This window comes from Salmo salar, chromosome 02 (genome assembly GCF_965601325.2).
Source record: "Salmo salar chromosome 02, fSalSal1, whole genome shotgun sequence".
In the NCBI taxonomy this organism is placed as follows: domain Eukaryota; kingdom Metazoa; phylum Chordata; class Actinopteri; order Salmoniformes; family Salmonidae; genus Salmo; species Salmo salar.
In genome coordinates this window covers 31,288,748-31,305,225 of record NC_138292.1, presented here as the reverse complement: position 1 = coordinate 31,305,225, position 16,478 = coordinate 31,288,748, and the positions used below count along the sequence as shown (strand labels likewise).

The 16,478-nt window shown below is 45.1% G+C and overlaps 1 protein-coding gene across 11 annotated transcripts in view; it reads left to right on the top strand.

Moving 5' to 3' along the window:
• The window catches only part of LOC106579570 (regulating synaptic membrane exocytosis protein 2), a 222,934-nt gene that overhangs the window by 187,429 nt on the left and 19,027 nt on the right, over positions 1 to 16,478 (top strand). For 10 of the 11 annotated variants that reach the window (XM_082961802.1, XM_082961794.1, XM_082961791.1 and 7 more), the window contains one exon: positions 5,616 to 5,866. In XM_082961802.1, coding sequence (XP_082817928.1) covers positions 5,616 to 5,866 — 251 coding nt within the window. The remainder of the gene's footprint in view (positions 1 to 5,615; positions 5,867 to 16,478) is intronic. The other variant, XM_082961792.1, reaches the window with a different exon arrangement.

The window sequence follows — 16,478 nt, the reverse complement described above, 5'->3', positions numbered from 1 at the left end:
TTTCCTCCAAACATAACGATGGTCATTATGGCCAGAGTTCTATTCTTGTTTCATTAGACCAGAGGACATTTCTCCAAAAAGTACCATCTTTGTCCCCATGTGCAGTTGCAAACTGTAGTCTGGCTTTTTTATGGCGGTTTTGGAGCAGTGGCTTCTTCCTTGCTGAGCGGCCTTTCAGGTTATGTCGATATAGGACTCGTTTTACTGTGGATCTAGATACTTTTGTACCTGTTTCCTCCAGCATCTTCACACGGTCCTTTGCTGTTGTTCTGGGATTGATTTGCACTTTTCTCACCAAAGTACATTAATCTCTAGGAGACAGAACGCGTCTCCTTCCTGAGCAGTATGACGGCTGTGTGGTCCCATGGTGTTTATACTTGCATACTATTGTTTGTACAGATGAACGTGGTACCTTCTGTCACAGGCGTCGTATTGAACGGCCCAAGGCGCAGCGTGGATAGTGCTCATTCCAAATGCTTTAATGAGTAACACTTACAAAATAACAAAAACGACCAACAGTTCCATCAGGTACAATAATTAAACGGAAAACAACCACCCACAAAACCCAAAGGAAAACAGGCTGCCTAAGTATGGCTTCCAATCAGAGACAACAAAAGACACCTGCCTCTGATTGGAAACCATACTCGGCCAAACATGGAAAACGAAGCATAGAAAATGAAAACTAGAACAAATTCCCCTTGAACCATTCTACTATGGCAAATGACCCTTTTCACTGGTCAGGACATGACAGTACCCCCCCCCCCCCCCGAAGGTGCAGACCCCGGCTGCACCCCAAACAAAAACCCACAAAAACAACCCCAAACCTAAAGGGAGGGAAGGGAGGGTGGCCACCTGTGCTACACGCCAAGCCCTTCCGCCAATCCTCCAGCTACGGAGGTGGCTCTGGCTCTGGGCGTAGCCCCCGTTCTGCGCTGCCGACCACCGCCGGAGGCTCTGGGCTGCAGACCGTCACCGTAGTCTCTGGGCTGCAGACTGTCGCCGAAGGCTCTGGGCTGCAGACCATCGCCGGAGGCCCCGGGCTGAGAGGCGTCGCTGGAGGCCCCGGGCTGAGAGGCGTCGCTGGAGGCTCTGGGCTGAGGGGTGTCGCCGTAGGTTCCGTGCCTTGGATCATCACTGGAGGCTTCGTGCCATGGATCATCCCTACAGGCTCCGGGCCATGGATCATCACTGGAGGCTTTGTGCCATGGATAGTCACTGGAGGCTTCCTACGGGGAGCTGGAACCGGTCTCACCAGATTGGGGAGACGCACAGGAGACTGGGTGCGCAGAGCAGGCACAAGGCACACTGGGCCGTGGAGGCGCACCGGAGGTCTGGAGCTCAGGGCTGGCACACCCCGTCCTGGCTGGATGGTCACTGTAGCCCGGCACGGGCGGAGCGCTGGCACAGGGCGAACTGGGCTGTGCTGGGGAATGAGAGCTGCCGTGCGTAGAGCAGGCACAGGATAAACTGGGCCGAGGAGACGCATTGGAGACCAGATGCGTTGAGCCGGCACACTTCTTCCTGGCTGCCGGCCAACTCTCGCATGGCAACGCTGCGGAGCCCGTACCGACCATACCGGACTGTGCGTGCGGATGGGCAAGATAGTGCGCATCACACCGTAATGTATTTCTCGCTCCTCTGCATGCCTGCTCCGCAGTGCCCTTTCCGCCAGTACCATTTCCCGGAATCTCGGGTCGAACTCAGCGCTTGACTCCTTAACTGGCTCCGGTTTGCTCCACGGCTCCACGGCTCACCAGACTGGGGAGCTCAGCCAAACATGGAAAACGAAGCATAGAAAATGAAAACTAGAACAAATTCCCCTTGAACCAAAAAAACCCAAAACACACAAAACAACCCCCTTGCCACGCCCTGACCATTCTACTATGGCAAATGACCCTTTTCACTGGTCAGGACGTGACACCTTCAGGCATTTGGTTATTTCTCCCAAGGATGAACCAGACTTGTGGAGGTCTACAATTTTTCATCTGAGGTCTTGGCTGATTTCTTTTGATTTTCCCATGATGTCAAGCAACGAGGCACTGAGTTTGAAGGTAGGCCTTGAAATACATCCACAGGTACACCTCCAATTGACTGAAATGATGTCAATTAGCCTATCAGAAGCTTCTAAAGCCATGACATCATTTTCTGGAATTTTCCAAGCTGTTTAAAGGCACAGCCAACTTAGTGTATGTAAACTTCTGACCCACTGGAATTGTGATAGAGTGAATTATAAGTGAAATAATCTGTCTGTAAACAATTGTTGGAAAAATGACTTGTGTCATGCACAAAGTAGATGTCCTAACCGACTTGCCAAAACTATAGTTTTTTAACAAGAGATTTGTGGAGTGGTTGAAAAACGAGTATATTGCGAAATGCTTTAAACAGACAATCAACCTTTTGAAGTTCAGTGTGTTTCACAGAGTTCCATTCTGACCTTCTGACCTCTCAGAGATGATCATGGAGATGAGAGGTGGGGAGAGGAATAATTATCTCTGTACGTGACACCTCTAACTCCGTCATCTCTGTCACACTGGCCCTTCTAATGACTGTGTGTGGCACCTGAGGTCAGACAGAACAGGGCCACCTGCCAAGAGATCACCTGGCTGACCTCCCTGCCAGAGGAGAGCACCAACTCACTTAATGAGTCTATTAGCCAGGCTTCTCTCTCCTTCCTCCTTCTCTACTTTGTCTCTCTCTCTCCTTTCTCTCTCCCTCGTTCTCTGTCTTTTGTTGTCTCTCTTTCTGTGTCTTTGTCTCTCTCTCCTTTCTCTCTCTCTCGTTCTCCCTCTCTCCCTTCTCCCTCTCTCTCTTTTCTCCCTCTCTCTCTCTTTTCTCCCTCTCTCTCTCCTTTCTCCCTATTTCTCTCGCCTTTCTCCCTATTTCTCTCTCTTTTCTCCCTCTCTCTCTCTTTTCTCCCTCTCTCTCTCTCTTTTCTCATATTCAAATTCAAGCTGCTTTATTGGCATGAAAAACATTGTGTTAATATTGCCAAAGCAACAATGTATACAATATACATTGTAATACAATTATAAACAATAACAAATAATAATATAAAATGGCAGTAAATAATAATACAAAATTAAAAATAATAACAATAAAATAGTAGTAAAATAATAGTAAAATAGTAGAATGTAATAAATATAAAAATCTAAATATGGAAAATGAATCTAGAACTAACTTATAACTAAATAACGGTCATCTTCACCATTACATCAGTACTACAACTACTATCATCATTACCACTACTACTACCACTACCATCACTAAACTGCTATCATTACCATTACTACCCATACCACTACTATTTGGAATGATAAACAACAATAATAATAGTAATAACAATAATAGTAATAATAAGTAAGTTACTGCTTACTATGCAGATGTTATTATCCAGTGTCCCTCAGGCTATGGCAGGCAAATACATATTTCATATTTCTCCCTCTCTCTCTTTTCTCCCTCTCTCTCTCCTTTCTCCCTATCTCTCTCTCCTTTCTCCCTCTCTCTCTCTTTTCTCCCTCTCTCTCCTTTCTCCCTCTCTCTTCTCTCTTTTCTGCCTCTCTCTCCTTTCTCCCTCCCTACTTTCTCTCTCTCTCCTTTCTCTCTCTTTTCTCCCTCTCTCTCCTTTTTCCCTATCTCTCTCTTCTCTCTTTTCTCCCTCTCCTTTCTCCCTGTCTCCTTTCTCTCTCTCTCGTTCTCTCTATTTTGTTGTCTCTCTCTCTGTGTCTCTCTCTGTCTCTCTCTCTCCCTTCTCTCTCTCTCGTTCTCTCTCTTTCGTTGTCTCTCTCTCTGTCTCTCTCTCTCTTTTCTCCCTCTCTCCTTTCTCCGTATCTCTCTCCTTTATCTCCCTGTTCTCTCTCTCGTTCTCTCTCATTGTCTCTCTGTCTCTCTGTCTATCTCTCTGTCTCTCGCTCTCTCAATTCATTTCAATTTCAATTTAAGGTGCTTTATTGGCTTGGGAAACACGTTTGCATTGCCAAAAACATGTTTGCATTACAAAAGTTCCAAAATACATTTCAAATGTCATATTATGTCTGTATACAGTGTTGTAATGATGTGCAAATAGTTCAACCCATCTCTCTCTCTCTCCAGTGCTCTTAATAAACTCATGAGTGTGCAGAGACAGTGATCGCTTACTTCTCACTTGCATACCCCTCTCTCCCTCAGAACACTGAGCTAATACAGTGGGCTTATGGACTGATTGATTTCTGAGGAGCTTTAAGTCTTACATATGTAGTGCTGGTTGATAGACACTCATAGTTAAACAGAGACATCCATAGTTAGTGAATTGTAGCATGTATTATAGATAATTTTTGTAAATAACTAATGTTAGCTAAATGATATGAGGATAAAATAATCATTTAGATGTACAGTATTCACTGTGCCTCTTTCAGTTCAGTATCTACAGACGATTTGGACGAACCCAGTGGACGTGTTCAGTTCATACAGAAGCAGAAACATCCCTTCACTGAGTGAGGATACATGAGCCCTACATAATCACCTTAAGAGCAATTAAGGGAAGTAGCCTATGTAACAGCTTCAAACTGAATAGAGCACTAACGCCACAGACGTGAATGGTAGAGGAGGAGAGGAGCCTAATTGAAATAATTGAAGAAGTAATTGTCAAAGGGCATAGATTTTTGATCCTATTGACTCTTCTTAAAATCGTCTGGATGAGACAGTTGCGCGTTATAGGTCAGTCGCAGTTTTAGACGACTCCTGTCCTCTTTACCACGTATTTATTCTCATTTATACTCATTAGGACTTAAAACCCATGGCACAGGATATCATTTGTCTCTCAAACTTTAAACCTAGCAATGCGAGCCAAAACAAGACCTTCATTTCAACACCTATTTCCTTTCAAGCAGAAAAATACTAGTTATTTTTTTGAATAATTTCTCACCGGTATTGAAATGAACTCTTCCACAAATGTAAGCGTGCTCATGAATCAGGGTCAAACTTCACATCTTCTCTGATCAATTGAATCCTGAGGAGAATAAATAAGAACAGATTGCCAGTCATAATGAATAGCTCATTTGAAGCTGGGGATAAAAAGTAGAAAGACCAGAATTTAGAGCTTCAGAATTGTTTCTTAAAAAGGTGAAGGCTCTTTTGTTGTTCAAACAACATGACTGTTTCATTTTAGATGGTTGAAGGAGGAGCAAGGTGTCACAGGATTTTACTGTACCTCTCTGCATGTTAGTTGAATTCACTTTTCATTTTTGACTGTTTTGTATATGTACTCATTTGACAATGATAACAAAATCAGTAAAACAGCCGTATTAATGCATCAATCAACCAGCTACCCATCCAGTGCATGACCCATCTGTGGGAAGTTTAGCCAGAGGACCTTGAGCCCTGTCCCTAAACCTATTCCCTAAGTCCTGTACTGTAGCTGAATCCTGTCCTTGTCTCCTCTCGTCCCGTCTCCTCCCCTGTCACATCTCCCCTGTCTCCTCGTCTCCTCTGTCTCCTCTTCTCTCCTCCCCTGTCTCCACCCCTGTCTCCTTTCCTCTACCTCTTCTCTTCCTGTCCTCTACCTCCTCTTCCTCTCCTCTCCCTCTCCTCTATCATGTCTGTCCTGGCCTGCCCCTGTAATGGTGGTGCGTGGCTGACAGTGACTTTACATCCAAAATGAAAAACAGGCAGTTGGGCACGTCGTCAGGGAGTATGAACATGACCAAGAGCACAAGCATCGGTGGAGACATGTGCAACCTGGAGAAGACGGACGGCAGCCAATCGGACACGGGCGTGGGCATGGTAGGCGGGGACGGGGACAAGAAGAGACGCTCCAGTATTGGTGCCAAAATGGCAGCAGTGGTTGGCCTCTCGCGGAAAAGCAGAAGTACCTCTCAGCTCAGCCAAACAGGTAGGCGTGCCTGAGTCACTTGGGATATGTGTCCCTCTGTCCTTCCCTCTGTTCTCTGATGTACTGTACTACGACACTGTCTGTGTATCATGTCTTTCTGCTCCTCTCTCTCTTTCAATGAATGTCATATGATACCTCAGTTCTTTCCTTTTCCTCCAGTTTGCACATCTTTCAGTCTGCAGGAGTTCGGGATCCAGAGCTGGAAGGATGTCTAGGATGGCATGAATGTGTTTTATCCTCATCACTTCTCTCTTCCTCCTAGATGATGACAATCCTACTGTAGAGACATTTCCCTTCCTTTCCTGAAACCCTTTGTTATGATTATTGTTCTTTGCAGGAACAAGGTTGTACAAGAAAACAACATGCAGACCATTGCAATGGATTGTTAATGATGTGTACGTGATGTTCAAATAATGGTTCTCCTGTGTTTTCGTATTCCTTTTGTTGTTTTTCCGATACTGTAGTTTTGCAGTTACATTTATGTTTCACAAGGCAGAGAGGTGGCTTCAGTTACATACGTTCTCTTTCTGTTCTCAGTCACGTTTTCAAGATGCTATACTCTTAAGGGCCTCGGTATCACGTAGCACTCTGGGTCTATTCATAGACTGACTGGTGGAGACGCAGCCGGTGGGAGAGAAACACTTTACATTTCATTTCATTTGTGTCACAATGTTTGTCATCAATACTCAAAGGAGAACCTCTTCTCATAGGTGTATCAGAACAGTATGAACTGATAATCATTGGATTGTGAGAGAGAAAGAGAGAGAGAGAGCGAGAGAAAGCAAGAGAGAGAAAGAGAGCGAGGGAGAGAGAGATAATGATGAAAACAGTCAAACCACCCAGCAATGTGAGGCTAGAGGGTAACACATTGTCGTAGCCTTTCAATTAAAAAACTAGGCCAATTGGATGTACTCCTTCTGAAGGAAAAGACTGGTAAAGACCATTATTGCAGTGATTTACACCAATAGATGACCTGAAAATGTCAATCATCCAAAGTTATTTTCATAACACGTTCCTGAGTTAATATCACACAAAGCAAAGCCCATGAATATAATGTTGGTTCTTTTTACATGGACTTCTGTTATTTCGAGAGAGTGGAACTTGAATGCGACAATAGTGCTGCAGGCAGGCGGGTGGATGGGTGGGTGGGTTGTCTTGGTCACGGGTTGTCCCTGATTGAGGTCTGGTCCATCTGTAGGAAGGTTAGCTTCAATAATACCCAAGGTCCTGAGAGGTGACGCTCTGCTGTCTCAAGGGGTCACTTGTTCACACCTTAAATGGCCTTTTTTTGGTCATCCAAAACTAAGTCCCAAACTGCGCCCTATTCACTCTATGCTGGTCAAAAGTAGTGCACGGTGGAGGAAATAGAGTGCCATTTGGGACGCAGACCAGGTCTGGGATGATTATGGTCAATGATCACTCCTCCCTTCTTCATCAGTTGTGTCCACTGAGGGTTGAACGTAAAGGGAGGTGGGGCATGATTGTGTGTGTACGTGCGTGCATGTGTGAGTGCGCACGTGCTGGAGCGTGCATGTGTGTGTGTGTGTGTATGTGTGTGTCACTCACATGGCGCTGCCTTACCCCTCCAACCCATGATTTGACAGGCTCATGGCATGGTCCCCAGTCTTATCTCTGTAGTTTAAGTCAAATCCTAGTGATTGCCCCACAGCACATCAATCTGTCATGGTTGCACCACAGCCCTGTCAGTAAAACCTCTCTCCTCCTTCACCCCTTTTTGACTTGTGACTGAAGTGAGCTTCTGAAGTTCTTTGAGTGACTGATTTTGTCAAGATATGGACAATATTCCTGATAGGGTCTCTAGATAGCACATCATCATGTCTTTATCTGTAAGACACATGTCTCTTCCCATTTCTAACCCCATCCATGATGTGGTTGTATAATAAATTAGTCTCAATGGTTATTTCACAAAAGGCAAGTACACAACTTCTCTGGAAATGAATGAACAAATGCAAAAGCTATGATTGTGTTTCTATCAAAAGGAAAGATATATAAAAATATGAAAGCAACATGCAACAATTTCATCGATTTTACTGAGTTACAGTTCATATAAGGGAATCAGTCAATTGAAAAAATTCATTAGACCCTAATCAATGGATTTCAAATGACTGGGCAGGGGCGCAGCCATGGGTGGTCCTGGGAGGGCATAGGCCCACCCATTTGGGAGCCAGGACCACCCACTGGGGAGCCAGGCCCTGCCATTCAGAATTTGATTTTTTTTCCCACAAAAGGGCTTTATTACAGACAGAAATACTCCTCAGATTCATCAGCTGTCTGGGTGGCTGATCTCAGACGATCCCGCAGGTGAAGAAGCCAGATGTGGAGATCCTGGGCTAGCATGGTTACACATGGTCTGTGGTTGTGAGACCGGGTGGACGTACTGCCATATTCTCTATAACGACATTGGTAGAGAAATGAACATTCAATTATCTGGCAACAGCTCTGGTGGACATTCCTGCAGTCAGCATGCCAATTGCACGCTCCCTCAAAACTTGAGACATTTGTGGCATTGTGTTGTGTGACAAAACTGTACATTTTAGAGTGCCTTTTATTGTACCCAGCACAAGGTGCACCTGTATAATGATCATGCTGTTTAATCAGCTTCTTGATATGCCACACCTGTCAGGTGGATGGATTATCTTGGCCAAGGAGAAATGCTCACTAACAGGGATGTAAACAAATTTGTGCACAACATTTGATAGAAATAAGCTTTTACAATTTTTTATTTCAGCTTATGGAACATGGGACCAACACTTTACATGTTATGTTTATATTTTTGTGCATATATATATATATGCATTTGAAGTCGGAAGTTTACATACACCTTAGCCAAATACATTTAAACTCAGTTTTTCACAATTCCTGACATTTAACCCTAGTAAAAATTCCCTTTGTTAGGTCAGTCAGGATCACCACTTTATTTTAAGACTGTGAAATGTCAGAATTATAGTAGAGAGAATGATTTATTTTAGCTTTTATTTCTTTCATCACATTCCCAGTGGGTCAGAAGTTGACATACACTCAATTAGTATTTGGTAGCATTGCCTTTAAATTGTTTAACTTGGGTCAAACGTTTCAGGTAGCCTTCCACAAGCTTCCCACAATAAGTTGGGTGAATTTTGGCCCATTTCTCCTGACAGAGCTGGTGTAACTGAATCAGGTTTGTAGGCCTCCTTGCTTGCACACGCTTTTTCAGTTCTGCCCACACATTTTCTATGGGATTGAGGTCAGGGCTTTGTGATGGCCACTCCAATACCTTGACTTTGTTTTCCTTAAGCCATTTTGTCACAACTTTGGAAGTATGCTTGGGGTCATTGTCCATTTGGAAGACCCATTTGTGACCAAGCTTTAACTTCCTGACTGATGTCTTGAGATGTTGTTTCAATATATCCACATACTTTTCCTACCTCATGATGCCATCTATTTTGTGAAGTGCACCAGTCCCTCCTGCTGCAAAGCACCCCCACAACATGATGCTGCCACCCCTGTGCTTCACGGTTGGGATGGTGTTCTTCGGTTTGCAAGCCTCCCCCTTTTTCTTCCAAACATAACGATGGTCATTATGGGCAAACAGTTCTATTTTTGTTTCATCAGACCAGAGGACATTGCTCGAAAATCTTTGTCCCCATGTGCAGTTGCAAACCGTAGTCTGGCTTTTTATGGTTTTGGAGCAGTGGTTTCTTCCTTGCTGAGCGGCCTTTCAGGTTATGTCGATATAGGACTCGTTTTACTGTGGATCTAGATACTTTTGTACCCGTTTCCTCCAGCATCTTCACAAGGTCTTTTGCTGTTGTTCTGGGATTGATTTGCACTTTTCGCACCAAAGTACATTCATCTCTAGGAGACAGAACGCGTCTCCTTCCTGAGCGGTATGACGACTGTGTGGTCCCATGGTGTTTATACTTGCGTACTATTGTTTGTACAGATGAACGTGGTACCTTCAGGCATTTGGAAATTGCTCCCAAGGATGAACCAGACTTGTGGAGGTCTACAATTTTATTACGTCAATTAGCCTATCAGAAGCTTCTAAAGCCATGACATCATTTTCTGGAATTTTCCAAGCTGTTTAAAGGCACAGCCAACTTAGTGTATGTAAACTTCTGACCCACTGGAATTGTGATAGAGTGAATTATAAGTTAAATAATCTGTCTGTGAACAATTGTTGGAAAAATTACTTGTGTCATGCACAAAGTAGATGTCCTAACCGACTTGCCAAAACTATAGTTTGTGAACAAGAAATGTGTGGAGTTGTTGAAAAACTAGTTTTAATGAGTCCAACCTAAGTGTATGTGAACTTCCGACTTCAGCTGTGTATATATATATATATATCTATATAATATTGTCATGTTTTCGTACAAGTCAGGCAGGCCTGTCCATGTCAAGATTTTGCTGCAAAACACACACACACACACACACACACACACACACACACACACACACACACACACACACACACACACACACACACACACACACACACACACACACACACACACACACACACACACACACACACACACACACACACACACACACACATCCTCCTTCATCTTGAATCTTAAGAGCATATCAATATTTCACTCAATGCTTTTAGGTGCATCAGCGTGAGTATGTCTGTGTGTCCGTCTCTCAAATCTTTGTCCTGGTTCTGAACCAACCAATGGATGCCATGTCGTCCCCCTGCAATGTAGTCTCTCTATGGCCTACTTTGTTGTTGCTTTATCCAGAGGCCCTGGCCGCCGACTTAAGGGGCGCATTCAAAGGATGGATGGATTTAAGAGGTTATTCTAGATGTTCTATCTGTAGCCATGTGGATGGGATTGGAGCAGGTTGGCCAAACAGAGTCTGACTGACAGACACGTACAGGGGTTGTTCCCAAGTGGGCGTCAAGAGGTCATGTGCAAAGAAACATGCGCGCGCGCGTGCGCACACACACACACACACACACACACACACACACACACACACACACACACACACACACACTTTGTTCCTTTCATCCTTTTATTCGAAGACGATGGTATTTGTTCATACTTAAAATAGCACCGTGTAACAGATGTAAAGTTCTCGTGTTGACCTCTGGATATTTCTGCTGAAGGGACTGCCTTACTGTACCAGGCATGTAATGTATTAACCTTGTTATTCGCTATTCTGCTGTATTAATTCAAGGTTACCATAAGGTTGAGGTATCAATGTGGACTCTAGAAGTTTGTTAGCTTGAACATATTGGTGTAATTAATCTTGTTGTGATAGCTGCTTCATAGGGCTGAGGTTTTTCTGTATGTGTGTGTGCCTGCGCTCGTGTGTGTGTGTGTGCATGTGCGTGCACTTGTGTGTGTGTATGTCAGTGTGGCGTTACTCATGACCAAGCTTGACATGGACAGGCCTGATTGTTTCAGACCTCGTTCAGCAGTCTGGTAATTACACTCTAGCCTCGGTGGAGAAGACTCTAAATCCCTAAACCTCCTCCTCCCCCAAAACTGCTGTTATCAAATCTGCCTCAGCAGAAAAAAACACACTTTAGTGCCTCAAATTATGCAAGCCATTGGAAAAGTGTTGCTGTGTCTATTGCCTTATGCAATGTTTCAAATGTACCGATATTGTAACTAATAAAATGTGATATGCTCAAATAGGACAGGTTGGGTAATAAACATGATGTCCTAAACTTCCCAAATTTGTCATATTTACTATCTCAGCATCTTTCTAGGCAAGTTGTCATAAAACATTGTGCTGATAAATATAGTGTCGGCAGTTACAGAATTGTGTTGCAATCTTGTGATCTCAACAACACTTCAGTTAAGCTGCTTCAGGAGATTATAAATATGCATTCTGGCCCAGAAACATCTGCATGTTGCTATTGTACTTTCTTCAGGTCTTGTGTGAGCGCAACATTGCAAGATTATGTTATAATGCAGTAATTGCATCAAATGGTTATTTTATGCAACAGAATAGAGGGTTCTTATAACTCTATTGTATCTGTGTGAACTGAAAGTGGGCCTATGGGGGATTTAACACGGACAGGAGATTTCCGATGTCTTTGAGTGATACCGCATTCCAGAGCATGAGTTAATGTTTCTATACTGGGGTATCAGGGGGAGATGGCTCCAGTATGGAGTTGGGGAGCCAGACCCTGGTCTCTACACAATGAGGACTGTTGTTACAACAGATACTGTCTGCTGGGAATTATAAGCATATTTCATACAAATCTTAACCTTGTGACCCATTCCATACATCTGTTGTTTGTCATGTAGACTGAAGGAGGATGGACTTTGCTATAAAATGCTGTGGCTCCAACCAGCTGGTTGAGTTCTCAGTGATCACCTGCAGTGGTGATTACCGACCAGCTCCATTACTGCAGTAATTAAATAATAAAGTTTGATTGTTTTGAAGAAATCTAAAAGTCTCTCCTTTTGATTACAATAATTCCACCACACAGGTCAGACTGTAAGACATGTATTATACGTTTATGATTGACCTAGTCCTTATTGTCTTGCAGCACAAATAGTAGTATTGTCCCAAGCCCTCCCTGTGTTCTCTCTCTGTGCTGTTCTGTTAACACTCTGAGTCCTGATATAGTCTGTCTGGGAAGTAGCAGAGTCTTTCTCCAGTCTGAACTTACTGATGGCTCAGTTGGTGTTCAGGCAGAGCTGCCATGCCAGAGATGTTATATCTCATTCTGTTGGAAAAGCATTAGAGAGAAAGAGACACACAGATGTAGTCCAAAATGCATTGTGTACATACCAGCCTCACCACTTATAGATTGTAACGTAGATATGGTGTTCTACTGTCCCTCGACTAAGTGTCTGTTCTAGGCTGTAAAATAGCTGAACGTTGAGCTTATAGAGTCCAGAGGAGGGTAATTCATCTTCTCCTAATCTGGGTTCCAGTCTTTCACACACATGCGCGTGCACACACACACACACACACACACACGCACACGCACACACATGCGCACACACACACACACACACACACACACACACACACACACACACACACACACACACACACACACACACACACACACACACACATGCGCACACACACACACACACACTCAAATACCACACACTCAAATACCACACACACAAACACCACCTCCTTTTAGAGCTAGTTCCTAATTCATCTCAGAGGAGGCCAGACACAGTGTGGATGATGCATGGAGCATCGCTGCTCCCATGTAGCCTACACTACACTGCGGCTGCTGCTATAACGGCTGTTGCTATAACGGCTGCTGCTATAACGACTGCTGGCTGCTGCTATAACGGCTGCTGCTATAACGACTGCTGCTATAACGACTGCTGCTATAACGGCTGCTGCTATAACGACTGCTGGCTGCTGCTATAACGGCTGCTGCTATAACGGCTGCTGCTATAACGGCTGCTGCTATAACGGCTGCTGCTATAACGGCTGCTGCTATAACGACTGCTGTCTGCTGCTATAACGGCTGCTGCTATAACGGCTGCTGCTATTACGACTGCTGCTATAACGGCTGCTGCTATAACGACTGCTGGCTGCTGCTATAACGGCTGCTGCTATAACGGCTGCTGCTATAACGGCTGCTGCTATAACGACTGCTGCTATAACGACTGCTGCTATAACGGCTGCTGCTATAACGACTGCTGGCTGCTGCTATAACGGCTGCTGCTATAACGGCTGCTGCTATAACGGCTGCTGCTATAACGGCTGCTGCTATAACGACTGCTGCTATAACGGCTGCTGCTATAACGGCTGCTGCTATAACGACTGCTGCTATAACGGCTGCTGCTATAACGGCTGCTGCTATTACGGCTGCTGCTATAACGGCTGCTGCTATAACGGCTGCTGCTATAACGGCTGCTGCTATAACGACTGCTGCTATAACGACTGCTGCTATAACGACTGCTGGTTGCTGCTATAACGGCTGCTGCTATAACGACTGCTGCTATAACGGCTGCTGCTATAACGGCTGCTGCTATAACGACTGCTGCTATAACGGCTGCTGCTATAACGGCTGCTGCTATTACGGCTGCTGCTATAACGGCTGCTGCTATAACGGCTGCTGCTATAACGGCTGCTGCTATAACGACTGCTGTCTGCTGCTATAACGGCTGCTGCTATAACGGCTGCTGCTATTACGACTGCTGCTATAACGGCTGCTGCTATAACGACTGCTGGCTGCTGCTATAACGGCTGCTGCTATAACGGCTGCTGCTATAACGACTGCTGTCTGCTGCTATAACGGCTGCTGCTATTATGACTGCTGCTATAACGGCTGCTGCTATAACGACTGCTGCTATAACGGCTGCTGCTATAACGGCTGCTGCTATAACGACTGCTGCTATAACGGCTGCTGCTATAACGGCTGCTGCTATTACGGCTGCTGCTATAACGGCTGCTGCTATAACGGCTGCTGCTATAACGGCTGCTGCTATAACGGCTGCTGCTATAACGGCTGCTGCTATAACGGCTGCTGCTATAACGACTGCTGCTATAACGGCTGCTGCTATAACGACTGCTGCTATAACGGCTGCTGCTATAACGACTGCTGCTATAACGACTGCTGCTATAACGGCTGCTGCTATAACGACTGCTGGCTGCTGCTATAACGGCTGCTGCTATAACGGCTGCTGCTATAACGACTGCTGCTATAACGACTGCTGCTATAACGACTGCTGCTATAACGGCTGCTGCTATTACGGCTGCTGCTATAACGGCTGCTGCTATAACGGCTGCTGGCTGCTGCTTTAACGGCTGCTGCTATAACGGCTGCTGCTATAACGACTGCTGCTATAACGACTGCTGCTATAACGGCTGCTGCTATAACGGCTGCTGGCTGCTGCTATAACGACTGCTGCTATAACGGCTGCTGCTATAACGACTGCTGCTATAACGACTGCTGCTATAACGGCTGCTGCTATAACGGCTGCTGCTATAACGACTGCTGGCTGCTGCTATAACGGCTGCTGCTATAACGACTGCTGCTATAACGGCTGTTGCTATAACGGCTGCTGCTATAACGGCTGCTGCTATAACGGCTGCTGCTATAACGACTGCTGCTATAACGGCTGCTGCTATAACGACTGCTGCTATAACGGCTGCTGCTATAACGGCTGCTGCTATAACGACTGCTGGCTGCTGCTATAACGGCTGCTGCTATAACGGCTGCTGCTATAACGACTGCTGCTATAACGGCTGCTGCTATAACGGCTGCTGCTATAACGACTGCTGGCTGCTGCTATAACGGCTGCTGCTATAACGGCTGCTGCTATAACGACTGCTGCTATAACGGCTGCTGCTATAACGGCTGCTGCTATAACGGCTGCTGCTATAACGGCTGCTGCTATAACGGCTGCTGCTATAACGACTGCTGCTATAACGGCTGCCGCTATAACGGCTGCCGCTATAACGGCTGCTGCTATAACGGCTGCTGCTATAACGGCTGCTGCTATAAGGACTGCTGGCTGCTGCTATAACGGCTGCTGCTATAACGGCTGCTGCTATAACGACTGCTGCTATAACGACTGCTGCTATAACGACTGCTGCTATAACGGCTGCCGCTATAACGGCTGCCGCTATAACGGCTGCTGCTATAACGACTGCTGGCTGCTGCTATAACGGCTGCTGCTATAACGGCTGCTGCTATAACGACTGCTGCTATAACGGCTGCTGCTATAACGGCTGCTGCTATAATGGCTGCTGGCTGCTGCTATAACGACTGCTGGCTGCTGCTATAACGGCTGCTGCTATAACGGCTGCTGCTATAATGACTGCTGCTATAACGGCTGCTGCTATAACGGCTGCTGCTATAATGGCTGCTGGCTGCTGCTATAACGGCTGCTGCTATAATGTATAATACATGTCTTCGCTACCTCATGCTCTCTTTGACCCCCCTCTCTCTCTCTCAATCTCTCTCTCTCTTCTGTTCTCTCTCTCTCTCTCTCTCTCTCATCACAAATGTGGGGCACTGGTTAGTACTGAATTATCTGTAGGACAGTACATCTGCAATGTCCTAGCTGGAGTTTATATCCACTCTGAAACTGTTCACTTTTACCAATCACACTTCACAATTTCATTGTGAATTGTGGACTGATATCTGATGTGGTTCACAGACACTGACTGGATAATTAATTTTTTCCAGTTAGAGAGGGGCTTGTCAAGCAATGAGGAAAGAACCACAGTGACAACTGTTACTAACCCAAGGAGACAGAGCAATTTGAGTCAAACCTTTACTTTTATGGCACTGGACTTAAAGGAAATATTCACCCATTTTGAATGTTGTATCATATTTGTGCATCTCTGAGTGATCTATCGATTCCCGGGGTCATTGCATGTTTTCATGTCATGTGATGCAAAACGCGTCATACCGGCTGTATTTCTGCCTGCTTGAATGGTGAATATCTCGGATATATGAAAACATGAAATGACCCCAGGAATTGATAGAACATCACTCAGAGATGCACAAATACGATACAACATTCAAAATGGGTGAATCTTTCCTTTAACTTTTTAATTTTGTAATTTTATTTCACCTTTATTTAACCAGGTAGGCCAGTTGAGAACAAGTTCTCATTTACAACTGCGACCTGGCCAAGATAAAGCAAAGCAGTGCGAC